The sequence below is a fragment of the Cucumis melo genome, chromosome 4, assembly GCF_025177605.1.
Source record: "Cucumis melo cultivar AY chromosome 4, USDA_Cmelo_AY_1.0, whole genome shotgun sequence".
NCBI classification, from domain to species: domain Eukaryota; kingdom Viridiplantae; phylum Streptophyta; class Magnoliopsida; order Cucurbitales; family Cucurbitaceae; genus Cucumis; species Cucumis melo.
The window spans coordinates 30,318,203-30,335,947 of record NC_066860.1 but is presented as its reverse complement, the minus strand read 5'-3'; the positions used below and the strand labels follow the sequence as shown (position 1 = coordinate 30,335,947).

Below are 17,745 nucleotides of genomic sequence, written 5' to 3'. Positions count from 1 at the left end.
TATTAACATATCTTGATTTCTTTTTTCTTTTTATATGCCATTGTTAGGGTTCCCAAACTCTTTCCCTTTTCTTTTTGGGATAAATGTGTCTGTTCCAAACATATTGCTTAGAAGTTGTAATATGAGGCAAGTGACACCAGCAGAGGCCATTATATACTAAAAGTGCTAAGAATTCTTCTGTTTAAAAAGCCAAGAAATCAATTAAAATCCAAAACAGTTGTAAATGATTATTAAAGTTCAAAGTTCTAATAATTTTATCATCCACTTTGCTCTTATAAAGTTCACAAATGTTATATGTTTTTTTTTTTTTTCTTTTGAGAAAGTTATGAATCTTAATTAATTGTATAAGCCTCTAATTGATTCGCCTTAAATGAAAATAACTTAACCCGAGGTAGCCATTGAAATGAGAATAGTAATTTATTTTGATCAAATATGTTCAACTTAGTTAGTGTGAAGAAGTTATATTTGAAAGCATAAAAGGTGATTTAGTTTTTTGCTGATGCATGAATGTGTCTATATATAGTTGAAGCTACCGACCCCCTAACTGATATATATTTGTTATAAGAAAATGTATCTATTCTGTATAAACATGTCTCCACCAAATTTCCAACACTAACGTTCGATCATATTAATAATGTGCACTCTTTACACTCTAGAATCAATTTTTCCCTATGTGCAATCTCTAACTTTTGCTTGATATTTAATTTCTCCCAGTTGCCGAGGGTAAGCAATTGACAAACTTTTGATATTTTGACTTTGGCCACATTTTCTTTTCTCGTAATACATTCATCAGTACCCAACAACTCACATCAAATATTCTCACACAATCATGTCTTTTGAACATATATATGAACATTTATATATACACAATAAAATTTAAACTTAAATCTAAGGACACCCTTCAATTTTTCCAAAATTATGAAAGAGAAAAGATCAAACCCTTGTGTGTGGTTAATTATTATTGAACGAAGTTCATTTTCACTAGCTAAAAATTACATCGTTATAAACTTCAATTAGATTTTATTTTTATTCCTACAGAAAAAGGTTGAAATACAGTAGAAACTCAAAATATATGCACTCTTACCTTTATATTATTGAGATTAGATTTGGTATTAGCCAGATTGTTTTTGTGGGTTCCATATTCTACCAAATGGTCCAATAACCAAAGTAAATTCCCAATCCCACCATCACAATAATGCTTTAATTTCTTTCTTCTTAATTTCCTGTCATCTCTCTATGGCCTTCAACCCAACCACTCCAAAAGTCACTTTTCTTCTCTTTTTCCACTCAATATAATATTTATATAAATATGTATAAATCAAACCATAATATCCACCTCAACTCTTCTATGGATATATACACACAACTTTTATGAATATACAAATATTACTTTAACATTGTACATTATTTGCACTCCAAGGATATGTTCGTGTGAATTTGGGTTGGGCTTGATTACATGGAATAATTTTGTAGATTCAAAAATTATTTTATAGGGTAAATTTCTCTCTTACTTTTTTATTTGGAATGGAATGACATTTAGAAAAATAATTGCTGTCTTTGATGGACTTATGCTCATCATATAAAATCTTTTTTATTCGATTAAAAGCCATAAAAGTTGTGTATTCTTTTTTTATCATTCCATTTTTACATCATTTATAATTAATTTTTTCCCATGTTTTTGTTTATTTTTTATCTTTTATCCTTTTCTTGAAAGGGAATAACTTTAGAATTATTAACTAAAATTCATATATATGGAACAACATATTGGAGGTATATTTATGAAAGTGACATTTTATATGAGTAGTTTTAAATATTGCCTTCAATAAATAAATTGCTAACTTATATTTTTATCCACTAAAACAAATATCACATCAAAAGAAAGGAACCAACATATGGAGGGAATGTTCTTTTTCTTTTCTTTTCTTATCTTTTTTTTTTTTTTTTTTTTTTTAATTTTTTCCCTTTAGTCTACCAAGTTTTATTCTTTAATAACATATGCATCAACAAAAAAGAAAAAAAAACCCATTATATCTCACAACTCAAAATTACGTCATGAAATATATAGAATTTATTCTTGAAATGAAAAAAAAAATATTATAATAATAATAATAATAATAATAATAACAACAACTCCACTTAATTGCCTATAAATATTTAGTGTTGCAAAGCCAAATTCTCTTAGGAAACACACTCATAAGCTTTTCTAAGAAGTTGTGTTGTGTTAAATTCCTCTCTTCATTGTTTTCCTCTTCTTCTTTTAGTTAAAATTCTAATTAAACTTGACAAAGCCATGGGATTCTTAGAATGCATTGGCCGTTTCTTTCAAAATGCAAACCCATACATCGCAGTCATCTCCCTTCAATTCGGCTACGCCGGAATGAACATCATCTCCGTCGTCTCCCTCAACCGTGGTATGAGCCACTACGTCCTTGTCGTCTACCGTCATGCCTTTGCCACTGCCGTCATGGCACCCTTTGCTCTTGTTCTCGAGAGGTATACATAGTACATATCTTTCGAGTTTCATTTTCAAACAAAAAGTTTGTAGTTTTCCTGTCATCGTATCTTAAGACAAACATATTTTCTTTTTAACTTCTATAACCCATAACTCATTACTATTTTCATATTTTCAGGAAAGTAAGACCTAAGATTACATGGAAGATTTTCATTCAGATGTTTGCTCTTGCTCTTCTTGGGTTAGTACCAAATACTAATTATTTTCTCATTCTTTCAAATATCTAAAAACTTATCATTTTTGTGACCTTCTCTATATCTTCCATGGCTTTTGATCTCTGAAACAGACCACTGATTGATCAAAACTTCTACTACGTGGGGTTGAAAATGACATCCCCAACTTTCTCTTGTGCGATAAGCAACATGCTCCCTGCAATGACATTCGTCATGGCAGTCATTTGCAGGTACTTTAAAACTCCGTTTCCGTTTTCTCGTGCTGACAAACTAATAAAAAGTGCAAAGAATATGAATAAATAAATATTCTGAAATCAACGACAGAATCGATATAGAGATTGATATGTTTATATGTTTAGCTACATCCACAAACAAAAGAATATAGCAGTTTATTATAATTAAAAAAAAACTATCAAACTCAGAAATATACATAAAGTTAGAGAGTTTATACAGTACATTCGTCTAAAATCTAAAATCTGTACCTAAGTTGTAAATAACATAAATACAAATCTCTTATGTTCAATAATTCAAAATAACATATAATATATTCAAAACATTCCAACAACAAAGATAGGGAAAACACACGCACCAATAATACACATTTTTAATAGCGGATCAAGTTTTTACTTTAACATAAAGTTACAACATTCTATTACGATGTTACTTCTTCTCCAATAATTATTATCGGGGTTCTATCAGGATGGAGAAGTTGGATTTGAAAAGAGTGAGATGTCAAGCGAAGTTGTTTGGAACGATAGTGACGGTGGTGGGAGCTATGTTGATGACATTTTACAAAGGAAGTGTCATCAACATCTTCGGGACCGGGCACAGCCACCAACCGTCATCGGCCGACGCAGCTGCAGTCAACCACCACCACGACGGAGAGTTCATCAAAGGCTCCATATTGCTCATCATCGCCACTCTGGCTTGGGCAGCCTTCTTCATTCTCCAAGTAATAACCTTGAGAAAATACACAGCCCATCTTTCTCTCACCACCATGGTTTGCTTTTTGGGAACCCTTCAAGCCATTATCGTCACCCTCGCCATGGAGCACCGCCCTGGTGCCTGGGCCATCGGCTGGGACATGAACCTTCTTGCCGCTGCATATGCGGTACGAAAAGACGATAATTATGTCGACTTTTCCGTGTTTGAAATTAAAAGTTATGAGTTATAATGTTGAATATTATTTATGCAGGGGATCGTGACATCAGGGGTGGCATATTATGTTCAAGGTTTGGTTATGAAGACAAAAGGGCCAGTTTTTGTTACAGCTTTCAGTCCATTGATGATGGTTATTGTTGCTTTCATGGGATCTCTCATCTTGGCTGAAAAGATTTATGTCGGAGGGTAAAATAATCAATTTCCTCTTTTTTTTTTTTTTTTATTTCAAAATTATTAATTTTCACTCCAAATTTTCTTATTTAAGAATAATATAAATATAAATACTAAAATAAAATATTAAAAACACACTTAAAAATGAGATTTTATCTCTTGGAAATAAAACGAGTCAAACTCATCTATTCTATAGATATCAAATTTGGTGTGTTTTTTTAAGTTCATCTCAATTTTAGTTTTCTTTAACTAAATGTTCCTTTGGGTTTCATGAACTCCAATATTATATTAGTAGATAAATATATAATGACAACTTAAAACCAATTAGTTATACGAAAAGAGTAATAAGATAATTATGAAGAGATTAGTTGGAACACAATCTCTGACTTATAATTATGTTTGAATTTACAGGATAATTGGAGCAGTGTTGATTGTAATAGGATTATACTCTGTTTTGTGGGGAAAATACAAGGAAAGCAAAGAGAAGGAAAGTAATGGAGATATTGTTGAAGCAATGAAAGGTGGAGATGAATTGCCTATAACAAATGAAGGCAATGAAGAAGCAATAATTGATCATCAAAAGAAAGAGGGTTTGGCCATTACTATTCCACCCATCGAAGCACTTAGCATGGAGAAGAGGCAGCTTCAAGACACACTCGCTAATTAATTATATAAATACTCCAAATTTATTAATAAAAAAGAGAGAATCTTGAAGATCAAATAACTTAGAAATGGCTAAGAAAAAGTGAGGAGAGGAGGAGGAGGAGGAGGAGGAGAATTTGATCAAATACTTCTTTTTTTTTTTTCTTTTTTTCTTTTTAATTTTCTTTTTTTCCTTTTTTTGCATTCTATTTCCAATTTAATCCCTCCATTTTTCCCCCTTTTTCCCTTTTCTTTCTAAACTCTAGTTTTCTTTTTCTCTCTTGATCTCTTTTTGGTTGAATATGTGGGCCTTTAATGTTGGCCCTTTCAAGTTTTCTACATGTAATCTCATAAGATCCTTAAGTTAGATAATGAGAATCAAAAAGAAATGGAGCTTTCTTTTTAGTAAATCTATGGAGGGAATGATAAATTATTCCATAATTTTTCTCCTTTTCTTTTTTAGTGAAACAAAATTGTAAGAACGGAGAACATGATAATCAAAACATATTCAACCTTAGGGCGTAAGATAATGCATATACTAACCTACCACTTAGTTAACCATGTAATTGTGTATAATTGCACTAATAATTGCATATATAGTTTAGTAGATAAAAGTATAACGTCTTAAAATATGATGGTTGAGTGTTTGATGTATTAAATATTATAGGTGTGTGTGTGTGTGTGTGTTGGAATATAGGAATAATTGTGCATGTTCATGCACATATAGATGAATGAGTGTGAGATGGTGGGAAATTGTGGGACAAAAGTATGGAAGAAAAACGCTGACGTTTGATAAAGATTCCACTAAGGTTGTCTTTGAGTGGCAAACTCCTAAATGTCACCAAACAACATTCTCTTTTTATTCGTTAATATTAGTAATATAACCAAATACCCAATTGCTCCAACTTTATGTTTTTTGAGGATATATTGAGATCACTTACATCACCATCCACCCATCCACCACCCTTATCGTTTTATTTATACATTTTCTCATCTTCCTCGTGTTTCCTTCGAATTATATGATATAATCTATCAACTTGATCATCATGATAAATCTCTTCATGGGCCTAAAGTCTAGAGGTCAATTCATGTGTCTAGTTCAAGCTTAATTATTAGGATTCTTTCATGAATTAGATTGGATATATGAATCACTGTTTCTAATGGTGAAGTAGAAGATGGTGGACGAGAACTTTGAGAAACAATGGAGAAAAAATTGTGTTAGCGAATGTCTGAGTACTTGAAGAAAAAAAAATTGCCTTTTGCAAAAGTGAAGATAAATATTATTGATTTTCTTACTTTTGAAAGCAATTTGTTTACTTTTTACTAAATAAGTAATGATTGACATAAGTTGTGTCACAAATGTAGACATTTAATGTCAAGTACTTATCGATGTCAAATGGTGATCCTGATTGAACACCTATAATAATAACATGTTCTTTAACGTCAATCGCTTGTCTGTCATATATCACACCTTTATAATATATTAGTTTTTGACCAACATAAAACGTCATATATATATATATATATATATATATATATATAATATCGAGAATATTAACTCTTCATATTTGTCACAAATTGATTGTTTCAACTTCTCTTTGTGGCAACTTTTTTTTGACATTTAGTTGAAAAGAAGAAAACATAGGCAAAAGTAAATTAAAGACTAAATCTAAATCATTATCCTTTTCATTAACAAGATATCTTCATTCTAAAAAAAATATAAAGAATTTGAAAAGATTTTAAACTTAGCATTGAAATATAGTTAATAGCATGAGAGAAAAAGAAGTTCTTTAAAACATAAGTATTGATTCCATCGTCGAGTTTTTAACCAAATTTTAAAGATGAGATAGAACAATACATGAAGTATAATATTTCATAGAAATAGCTTTCTATACGACTTTTAGTAAGCAAATAAGCTCTCCTTTTACCTCTAAAACTAATGCTACGTCAAAGAGAAAATTTACGTATGTAATATTGAATTGAAGGTTCTTTTCCCTATTTTTTCTATGCTTTTATTCTTTAATTAATGTAACATGTTTCAACCAAAACACCAATATATATCTCACGACTCAAAATTATTTAGGCAAACTACATATAATTTTTAGTTTTAAATTTATATATATAGATTATATAAAGTGATTATAGGGAGAAATGTTTGTTTTCTAAATTTATGTTAGGATTATTCCATTTTTCTCAAATTATGGAATATAAGACGTAAAATAAAATAAATAATTAAAAACTTATTTTCTTTTTCCTATTTCTTAATATCACGTGAAAAGGATTTTTCTTTTCTTTTCTTTTTTTTTTTAAATCTCATTGTCACTATTTTGGGCAAAAAAGTAAAAAATAATTAAAATAGGATTAAAAATAAGGAATTTTTTTAAAAAATAAAAAAATTTAGCAAACTATTTACATCAAAAAAACTATTAAAGTCAAAAAAAATTTACAAAAGATAAATATTTTATCAAATATTTTATTTTTGATAATTTTTTTTAAAAGAATATCACTGTTTGATTTTATTAGTTTGAAAAAAATCCTTTAAAAAATGGATTATCTACAAAGGAAAAAAAATAGATGATATTTTCTCTCCCTCTTTATTGTTCAAATTTTGTTAGCTCAATTACCCTCCCTATCAAAATATTTGTGTATGTTTTCTTTCTCATAGATAGTTATTACATCTCCATTTTTAATTTGTTTGTTTTTTAAACTTGGTATGTAATTGAGATTTATATTTAATAGTTCAAAATTGAAAATTTGATTAAATAGTCTTAATTTTCAACATATCTATATAAATTTCATTTACAACTTTACGATTAATTCCTACTAATTAATAACAAATAACTAAATAAAAGAAATTTTGGTGGAGTAAATTAATTAAATTTTGTATTGGTTAAAAGTTGATCAGTTGTGTATATACAATAGTAATTGAGATTTTCTTTTTCCTTTGTGTTATTTGTAGATGAAAGATTTTATCGGTTTTCGAGCTTGAGTAAAACAATAATTTGTTTATTTTTCAATAAACTAAGTGATGATTAGTATCGGTTGTCACAAGTAATGTAGGCATTTAATGTGATCAGATACTCTTCAATGTCAGATAGCGGTCGTCATTGAACACCTATAACAACGTTCTTTGATGCCGGTCACTCGTATATCATCACCCATATATATATATATATATACACACATGCACGGGTTTTACTAAATCTAAGACAACGGTGGATATAATTTTGTCAATTACGATTTTTTCTCCATTCCTTTAAATTTGGAACTTTAGATTTATGTAAATTGCTGTTTTTATTCTTTTTCATATATGCTTAATTAACAAGGTATATTCATTCTAAAAAAAATATATGAAGAATTTGAAAAGAAATCAAAGTAATAGTTTTAAACTTTGGCATTGAAATATATAGTTAATATATAGTAAGGGAAAAAAATGAATTCTTTGAAGCATAAGTATTGATTCGGGCATAGTATAACATAGAGATGTCAAATTTTTAACCACATTTTAAAGATAAGACAGAACAATGCATGGATGGATAGTTTTATACAACCTTTATAAATAAATTTAACTCTTTTCATCCTCTAAAGTTAATGTTACATCAAAAAGTAAACAAGATATGGAATATGGAATTGAAGGGTTCTTTAATTTTCAGTTTTCCCTCCTTTTTTCCATGTTAATTTTATTCTTTAATGTAACATGTTTCAACCAAAACACCAATATATATATATCTCACAACTCAAAATTTATATAAGCAAATATAGAATTTATTTTTTAGTTGTCTATAAAGTACATATTTGGTGTTTCAAGGCATTTTGTCATAAGCATTTTTGACAGTGTTAATTCCTCTCTTCTCATTTTGTCATACCTAGTTTTCTTCTTCTTCTTCTTCTACATATTATCTTCAAAAACAAAAAGCCATGGGATCCTTTGGCCATTTCTTCCAAAATGCAATGCCTTACATCGCAGTCATCTCCCTTCAATTCGGCTACGCTGGACTGAACATCCTATCTGCCATCGCCCTCAATGGTGGTATGAGTCACTACGTTCTTGTCGTCTACCGTCAGGTCTTTGCGACTGTGATCATGGCGCCCTTTGCTCTCATTCTCGAGAGGTCCAAATATTATACACTATCCTTCCTCTGCTATCATATTTCTACAACATTACAATAACTTTTGTTTTGTTTAATTTCACCAAAAAAATAGTATCTTATACCTTGTGATCAACGCTTTTAAATTAATAATGGATAGTTGTGGTTAACTATTGCATGCTAGAATAAATTAAAAAGTAACTTTAGAGGTATATATTAATAAATAATTTGTTTTGACAAACAACTGAGGTGGGAGTTTTTTCTATAATCGTTTTTTCTGCTTGCAAACGCAATCCAAGCGTAGGGCTACGTTACATTATTTCCCTATAACTCATTTTTCCATTCTCTTTTATATTTTCAGGAAATTTAGACCAAAGATTACATTTAAGATTTTCATTCAGATATTCGTTCTTGCTCTTCTTGGGTTAGTATCAATACTTGGCTTTTAATTTCTTTATTATTATTATTATTATTATTATTCAAGTCAGTTTGCATAAAATTTAGAGGTGGAACAAGTTCTTCTACATGTAATTTTAAAAATTTTAAAAATCAAAAGTCAAATGGCTATCAACTAACAAGTCCTAATTTCTCCTTCCTTCAAGGTTACGTTTTTTATTTTACCTCTATATCTTCCATATGGCATTGATCTAGCTATGTCTCAACAGGCCATTGCTTGACCAAAACTTATACTACATGGGGCTAAAAATGACATCTCCAACAATCGCTTGCGCCATAGTCAACATGCTTCCTTCGGTGACATTCGCTATGGCAGTCATTTGCAAGTACTTTAAACCAGCTTTGGTTACCCTCATCCTCTCGTTCCTATTAAAATAATAAAAAGTGTAAAAATATGAATAAACTTGCTAATTTTTATTGGTCAAGTTTATGATAATTAACCTTATGAAACTTCTATGTTCTTATTTCTTTATTGATTTATCAGGATAGAAAAGTTGGACTTGAAAAGAGTGAGATGTCGAGCGAAATTGTTGGGAACAATAGTGACCCTAGGTGGAGCCATGTTGATGACATTTTATAAAGGAAATGCCGTCAACTTTCTCGGCACAAAGCACGGCCGCCAACCGAACACACCATCCACGGCCGTGCTCAATCACCACAACCAGGGAGAGTATATCAAAGGCTCCATTTTGCTCATCATCTCCACTTTGGCTTGGGCAGCCTTCTTCATCCTCCAAACAATAACCTTGAGAAAATACACAGCCCATCTTTCTCTCACCACCTTGGTTTGCTTTCTGGGAACCCTTCAGGCCACTGTTGCCACCTTTGCCATAGAGCGTCGCCTCTCCGCCTGGGCCATCGGTTGGGATTGGAACCTTCTAGCATCAGCTTATGCAGTAAGAAAGACTAATTATTATCAGAGACATTTTTCAATCTTTAAAATAAATGTATAACGCCTCATAATATTGAGTTACAAATTATGTAGGGCATTGTGTCATCAGGGGTGGCATATTATGTTCAAGGTTTGGTAATGAAAACAAGAGGACCAGTTTTTGTTACAGCTTTTGGTCCTATGGTAGTAGTGATTGTTGCCTTCATGGGTCATTTCATCTTGGCTGAAGAGATTTATGTTGGAGGGTAACTCATCAATTTCTTTCTCTCTTTCTCTTGTCTATAAAATTAATTACTTTCCTCACTAAAATTTTCATTTAAAGAATAATATAAAATGTCAAAACAAAATTACTTAGAGATACATTTGGACTACACACATATTTGTATATATCTTACCTAAACCATAGTTTGTCATGTGGTAAAACTGTCTTTTTCTTCTTTCTTTTTTTTTTTAAATATTTTTTTAGTTTTTTTTCTTGTGACTGTTTTTGGAACACAACATAATATGATAAATCTTAATTATATTATATTTTTATGTTTGAATTTTCAGGGTAATTGGATCAGTGGTGATTATAATAGGGTTATACTTTGTTTTGTGGGGAAAGTATAAGGAAAGCAGAGAGAAGAAGGAAGAAGTTATTGGAGAGATTATTGTTGAAGCAATAATGGAAGAAGGTGATCATCATGATCATCAATTGCCTATTGTAAATGAAGGTATTGAATTAGCAACTGATCAAAAGAAAGAGGGTTTGGCCATTACTATTCCATCCATGACTTCACCTAATAACATGGAAAAACAGGCCTCAAGACACCAATCAAACCAAATCAATAATTAATAAATAAAATATATTGAAGAACACTAACAAAGAAATTAAAAAAGGGAGGAGCAGAGAATATTGATGATTAAACACTCTTTTCTTTAAATTTGCCTTTTTTTTATATTCTATTTCATCCTCATAAACCATTTTAGATGATTGTTGAATATCAAACTAATATATTATCAACATCACAATCCTCTATTTTTAATTTAGAGAGAAATGAAGGACTGTGGTGATTTAAACACATAACCTCCTACTTTAATATATATATATATATATTGATTAAAAATCTTAAAATAATAAGGTGAAAGTAAGTTTAATATTATATATATCGAACACATCAGAAAACGAGAAGTGAGGAGCATACTTTTAATTCATTGTAAAATGAAAGTAAAAATGAAGCACATAGAAAGAGGATTGTATAAAAAATTTAAAGGTTATTCAAAGAGTTAGAATGTAATTAGAATTATTAAAAATCATAACAGCAAGAGAAATGGTTAGATTGAAAATTGTAGGATAGAAATGGATTTTATGTTATAAATGAGATGGAAAACATTCAATCTAAAACATTCCTTGTATTGAAAGCTTTAAAAACAGATGAGGGGTGAGGGGAGTAGGTATATGAGTTTGAAAAGAAAAGGAAAATGATGTCTAAAAAGGAAGATATTGGAGTGAGAATGTTGGGCATGGGTTTGAGAGATAATGATGTTTGTCCACCATCCACCCTTTTCATTATTCAAACCCATATCCCTACCTAACTCCTAAAGTTATCTTATTATGTGCCTCTTCTTCCCCATATTGCAATACAATGTTCTGATCCAATTGTATTTTATTTTGTTTCCTAACTATTATCCGTTACTTAAAAGTCATTTTTGAAGTGGTTGAAAATAATTTGATTTTATGTCATGTTTATTTAATCACTTCATACTAGCTAATTCAATGTTTTATTTATATATATATATATATATATATATATATATATATATATATATATATATATATTATCTATTAAGAATTTTGTAACGTTCCGAATTTAAGAGGGGGACAAGAATGAAACGATATTACATAAAAGAAATCCTAAAAACATAAAAGTAAGGTTAAGAAAGACTTAAAATTTAATACAATACATATACCAACAAGATGCATTTTCCTTTTCGACAGTTCAATCATAGAAACTCCAAAATTAAGCATGCTTAGTTTAGAGTAATTCTAGTTGGGTGATGCATATGAGTGAAGACAAAACATCCTCAAATGACTCGTGTAATTGGTTTATGGGGACGATTATCACTCTTTTGAGGCCATGAGTATTAAGTTCAAATAAAGTTCTACTTTTATTTCAAAATGATTTATCAAAAATCCAACGTGAGCACTAAAATAATTAAATTTATGTTTTCCCTACTTTCTACCGACAACAATAAGAGTAGGGGAGATGGAAGCTTTCAAACCTCAAATTTAGTAAATTTAGTACACGTCAATTATTATATAAAATAAAAAAAATATATGTCACATTTAGTTAGTGGCAGATTGTAAATGATGAAGGACTTCACTTACCGAAAGATTATTCTATATTTAAATTAATATAAAGAAAAGAGAGGAGAAAAAAAAAAAGGTTTGAAATGTCAAAAAGATTTGGTAAAGTAGATTATTGGGTTTGAAATTGATAATTAATTTACATAAGATAGAGAAATGTAGGTTGGTGTGGTTAGAAATGAAAGAAAAGGGTAGTGATCGTGGGAGTATGGCTATTTAACATTCCACCAAACTCTTTTTATAAATTTATGACCTCCACGTACTCCAACACCCACCGCTTCTCTATCATTTTCTCCCAACAAACAAACTCTCTCATTCCTTTCCTTTCTTTTCTTTATTTCCAATTCTGCCCCTTTACCTACACCACTCCTTCCCACCACTCCCAACCTCTCCAACAACCTCCTCCACTATTTCCAATTTTGTTCACAAACTAATTTCATTTTTTCCTATTAATATTTACCTCAACCTTTTTTTTCTTTATGATGCCCTCGAAAAGAAAAAGAATACCCCTAAATTTTTAAAACTTAAATGTCTTTGAAATTTTGTTTCAAATATAATCGTTAATTATAGAAAAGTTTCATAAATACTCTTAAATTTATAAAAATTTAAAAATATATATTTTTTAAAAGTATAGTTTAAATTTTTGTGGATATGTGGATATTTTTAATGATATTTTCATATTTTTATGGATTCGATATCGATAGAGGAGATTAATTGTTATTTCTCTTATATATAGTAGAAAAATCTACAAAACACAAATATAAATATGAAAATGAGACTAATGTAAGTATAATATAAATAATAAATATGCTTATTTATTTGAAAATAATAAATATTTATTTACTAATTTAAAATTATCTTTTGAATTTGTTGTTTTTATAATTTTTAAAAAAAATATCAATCTAAATCAAAATTTATGTAAAATTAAGACTTTTATATATCAATCAACATCAATATTTCAAATTTTGATTAAAATACAAAGTAACACAAAATCTCATGATCTTTCAAGAAAAATATTCCCTAAAATATACTAAAACAATAACTAATCAAACTATCATTGTCTGTTAATAGTTAATAATTTTATTATATATTAATTATAATAATAACTATTGAGATTAATTATATTTATGATCTATCAATGGGTGTTAATAGTCAAATAAATTTAAAACTTTGGTTTTAATTTAAAATTTTTGTTTAAATAGCAAGAAAATCGGTGTAAATTTTGGATCTATGAAAGTATTTCTTAACATTTGTTAAGTTCAATTATATTTTTGAAACTTTTCAATAGTTTAAGGATATTTTTTAAACAGAATTTTAATGAATAGGATATTTTTTAACATTTTTTCTTCTTTTTATAATTTAGCCCTATATAATCTTACAATTTCATTTCATTTCATTTTGATAAATATTGGATATGTAAATATGAATCTTCGATCTTTAAGAAAGAAAAGATAGAATCATATTGCTATCTTTCGGAATATAAATGAGTGTAGCGGTATTAAATTTATATTTGAAAACATATTGCAACGTTTTGGTTTTAATAAAATTATTTTGTTTGATTTTTGGTAATCAAAGTATTCCCATATTAATATGATATTTCCAATGTAAAATTGATGAAAATTGACATTAGAGTTTTATTTTAATCCGAAAGGATTTGGTAAATATTTGATTAAATTTAAATCCTAATAACTGGATGAAAATAAATAAATAATTATGTGTTGTAAAAATAGGAGTAAGTTATAAGTTAAAAAAGGGTAAAAGAAGATTAGAGTAATCACTCCACCAACTCCCCCTTCCTTCGTAGGTCATATATCATCCTCTTCCCTCCACACCAACAATTCCTAAGAAGAAAATAAGAAGAAAAGAAAAAAGGAAATGCTTCTCTCTCTCCTCCCTCTCTCTTTTCTCCTCCTTCTCCTCCTCTACAAACTCTACCACCGTCTCCGCTTCAACCTTCCTCCAGGCCCACGCCCGCTTCCCGTCGTCGGTAACCTATACGACGTCAAACCTGTCCGCTTCAGATGCTACGCGGACTGGGCCAAGCAGTACGGTCCCATCATATCGGTGTGGTTCGGCTCCACCTTGAACGTGGTTGTCTCCAACACGGAGTTAGCGAGGGAGGTTCTGAAGGAGCACGACCAGAGCCTGGCGGACCGCCACCGGACCAGATCGGCCGCGAAATTTAGCCGGGACGGGAAGGACTTGATTTGGGCGGATTATGGACCGCATTATGTGAAGGTTAGGAAAGTTTGTACCATTGAACTCTTCTCTCCCAAACGACTTGAATCTTTGAGGCCCATTCGAGAAGATGAAGTTTCCGCCATGGTTGAAGATGTTTTCAACCATTGCACTAATCCTGGTAAATTTATTTAATTAATTTTTCAAATATCTTTTTATTTATTTATTTATTTGGATGATTTTTGGTGGTTGAGGAAATTAGAAGCAAAACGGAATTATATAATGAATTGATTGATTAGGAGGATCTTAATAAGTAATAAGTAAGATTTTAGTTTTGTTTTTGTTAAGGGGTAGCTCACCTACCATTGGTTCGAGTAGGAATTAGGGACGTGAGGGTGCGAACTACATTCTTTGGTTGGTCTAATGGATATTAGATTTCGTGACTATATAATGTCAATTTATCCCTTGTTTTAAAAACAACATTATTGTTCTATTTAAAATTATAACACTAAACTTAAAATTAATTTTGGTACCATAAAAACTTATAAAATTTTAGTTTAATTTCTACCAAAAAGAGAAGCGTAAATATGTTATAAGATTAGAAGTTACTTACTTGACTATATGTTTCTTTAAATGATTAAAAACCAATAGGTTGAAGAAATCAAATGAGGAAATGTCCAACAACGGAAATTAATAATGAGTCCTTGTGGATGAGAAGATGAGAGAAGTGAATCAGTAAAGTCAACTCTCCCGCTTGAATATTCCACTTGGTTTTTTAATTCTTTTTTTTTTTTTTTTTTTTTGAATATTTAACTATTTTTTGTTTTGACCTTAAATTAGAAATAAATGAATACCTTTCTTATTTAACTAATTTCAATAAATCAATACCATTGAATATGCGATGGTTCACAAATTTTATTTTCATTATTTGTGTATGAATTTAAACTTCAAAATTTTGTCAACATATCATCAATGTTTACCCTCCTATTGTAAATTGTTTCTTATTAATCAATGAATTGAATTGATAGAAGGTATAGTATAAGATTATGAATTGAAAATTTTGTTACATTTTACCGTATGTTGACTTTTGTTTTGTTAATCAGAGAACTATGGAAAGAGTTTGAAGCTTCGGGAATTTCTGGGAGCAGTTTCATTCAACAACATCACAAGGCTTGCTTTTGGGAAGAGATTTGTGAACTCCAATGGCGTTTTGGACGAACAGGGCTTGGAATTCAAGGCTATTGTCGCCAATGGCCTCAAGCTCGGCGCCTCCCTTGCCATGGCTGAGCACATTCCTTGGCTCCGTTGGATGTTCCCTCTCGAAGAAGAAGCCTTCGCCAAGCATGGCGCCCGTCGCGACCGCCTCACTCGGGCTATCATGGATGAGCATACCAAAGCTCGCACCTTGAGCGGTAATGTCAAGAATCACTTCGTTGATGCTCTCCTCACTCTCAAAGACAAGTATGATCTCAGCGAAGATACTATCATTGGCCTCCTTTGGGTACGTTTGCTGTTTCCTTTATCTTTATAGGGATTAATTCTTGCTACGGACACTCTTGATGTGGAATTTATTCCATGATTTTGGTCTCTTTATTAAACTCTGTGAAGTGAAGAAATTGAAGAGCAATTTCTTAGATGATTTTCGATTTCTTTTCAACTCTGTGAAAATCAAATCGATGAGAAATTTTAAATGATTTTGATCTCTATTCAAATGAAATTGAAGAGCAATATTCAATTGTTTATTCAACTTGTGAAGTGAAATTGAAGAGCAGTGTAAGATGATTTCGATCTCTAATTGATGTGAATGTGATGCAGGATATGATCACAGCCGGCATGGACACGACAGCGATTTCAGTGGAATGGGCAATGGCGGAGATCGTAAGAAACCCTAGAGTTCAGAAGAAAGTACAGGAAGAACTAGACAAAGTGATTGGAGTAGATCGAATCATGACAGAGAACGATTTCTCAAATCTTCCATATCTTCAATGCGTCGTAAAAGAGGCAATGAGATTACATCCACCGACGCCATTGATGCTGCCACACCGATCCAACGCCAACGTCAAGATCGGCGGGTACGACATCCCCAAAGGCTCAAACGTGCACGTTAACGTCTGGGCAGTAGCACGTGACCCAGCAGTATGGAAGAACCCGGAGGAATTCCGGCCGGAGCGATTCCTAGAAGAGGATGTAGACATGAAAGGACACGATCTCCGACTGCTGCCGTTCGGAGCAGGGCGGAGGGTTTGTCCAGGGGCTCAATTGGGGATCAATTTGGTGACATCCATGTTGGGGCATCTACTTCATCACTTTGAATGGACGCCGGCGCCGGGGATGAAGGGGGAGGAGATGGACATGACAGAGAGCCCTGGATTGGTGTCGTACATGAAAACGCCGGTGGAGGCTGTGGCCACTCCAAGGCTGGATTCTAGATTGTACAAACGTGTGGCTGTGGACATGTAAGTTGTTGAGTTGATCTTCGTGTTGTTTTTTTTTTCTAATGTTACTAAAAATGGGTTCTTGTTGGTTGGAATGAAACTGAGGTTGAAGATTTGTTTTTGTGTGTTATGGAAAAATCATGGTTTTGTAAATCTTTGCAGGGGAACCATAAACCATGATGAAAGAAACAACAGATTGGTTTCAAATTTCAACCACTGTTTTTCTCTCTTTTTACTTTGCAATTTCTGCTTACTTTTTAAGCATATGTCTCTTCTTTTTTCTTATATAGCTAAATAACCACTAAACATTTTTATAAAACTCTTAAAAAAAGATAAACCAGTTTGTTTGTTTGTTTCGTGATCCAAAATTTATTTTAGAAAATAAAAACAAGTTTTCTTTTTCATTACATTCGAAAACACGTTTGGTTTCAAAAAGCAAATACACCAAACACATTTTAATGTGTGAATGAATTATATCTTACATATGAACCAAAAGTGTAGTAGAATGTACAATGCACTAAAATTGTAACCATCAAAATCTTAAGTAGAAAATGAGTTTTTAAGTTTTTATTTGGTAAGGTAATTATCCAAATCTTAATAGTAAGACCAAAATATGCTATTTTTAAAAATTTAGAGACTAAAAACGTTTTTAAAAGTTTAGGAATCAAAATAGAATAAAACACAAAGTTT

General features: G+C 30.8%; 3 protein-coding genes across 3 annotated transcripts; all 3 read left to right on the top strand.

The window, feature by feature from the left end:
- The first annotated feature begins 2,201 nt into the window (after window positions 1-2,201).
- Window positions 2,202-4,989, top strand: LOC103486873 (WAT1-related protein At5g07050-like). Its single transcript, XM_008445011.3, has 6 exons — window positions 2,202-2,493; window positions 2,631-2,693; window positions 2,799-2,915; window positions 3,385-3,796; window positions 3,881-4,032; window positions 4,429-4,989. The coding sequence occupies exons 1-6, from the start codon at window positions 2,291-2,293 to the stop codon at window positions 4,682-4,684; spliced, it is 1,203 nt and encodes a 400-aa protein (XP_008443233.1). The 5' UTR covers window positions 2,202-2,290; the 3' UTR covers window positions 4,685-4,989.
- A 3,420-nt stretch (window positions 4,990-8,409) lies between these two features.
- On the top strand, window positions 8,410-11,043 carry LOC103486872 (WAT1-related protein At5g07050-like). The gene is made up of 6 exons (XM_017044180.2): window positions 8,410-8,771; window positions 9,109-9,171; window positions 9,413-9,529; window positions 9,688-10,099; window positions 10,189-10,340; window positions 10,645-11,043. Exons 1-6 carry the CDS (start codon window positions 8,578-8,580, stop codon window positions 10,928-10,930), a joined length of 1,224 nt encoding a protein of 407 aa, XP_016899669.1. The 5' UTR covers window positions 8,410-8,577; the 3' UTR covers window positions 10,931-11,043.
- Window positions 11,044-14,191: 3,148 nt separating this feature from the next.
- On the top strand, window positions 14,192-17,268 carry LOC103486874 (cytochrome P450 98A2). The gene is made up of 3 exons (XM_008445012.3): window positions 14,192-14,801; window positions 15,724-16,121; window positions 16,436-17,268. The coding sequence occupies exons 1-3, from the start codon at window positions 14,318-14,320 to the stop codon at window positions 17,078-17,080; spliced, it is 1,527 nt and encodes a 508-aa protein (XP_008443234.1). The 5' UTR covers window positions 14,192-14,317; the 3' UTR covers window positions 17,081-17,268.
- Window positions 17,269-17,745: the final 477 nt, after the last annotated feature.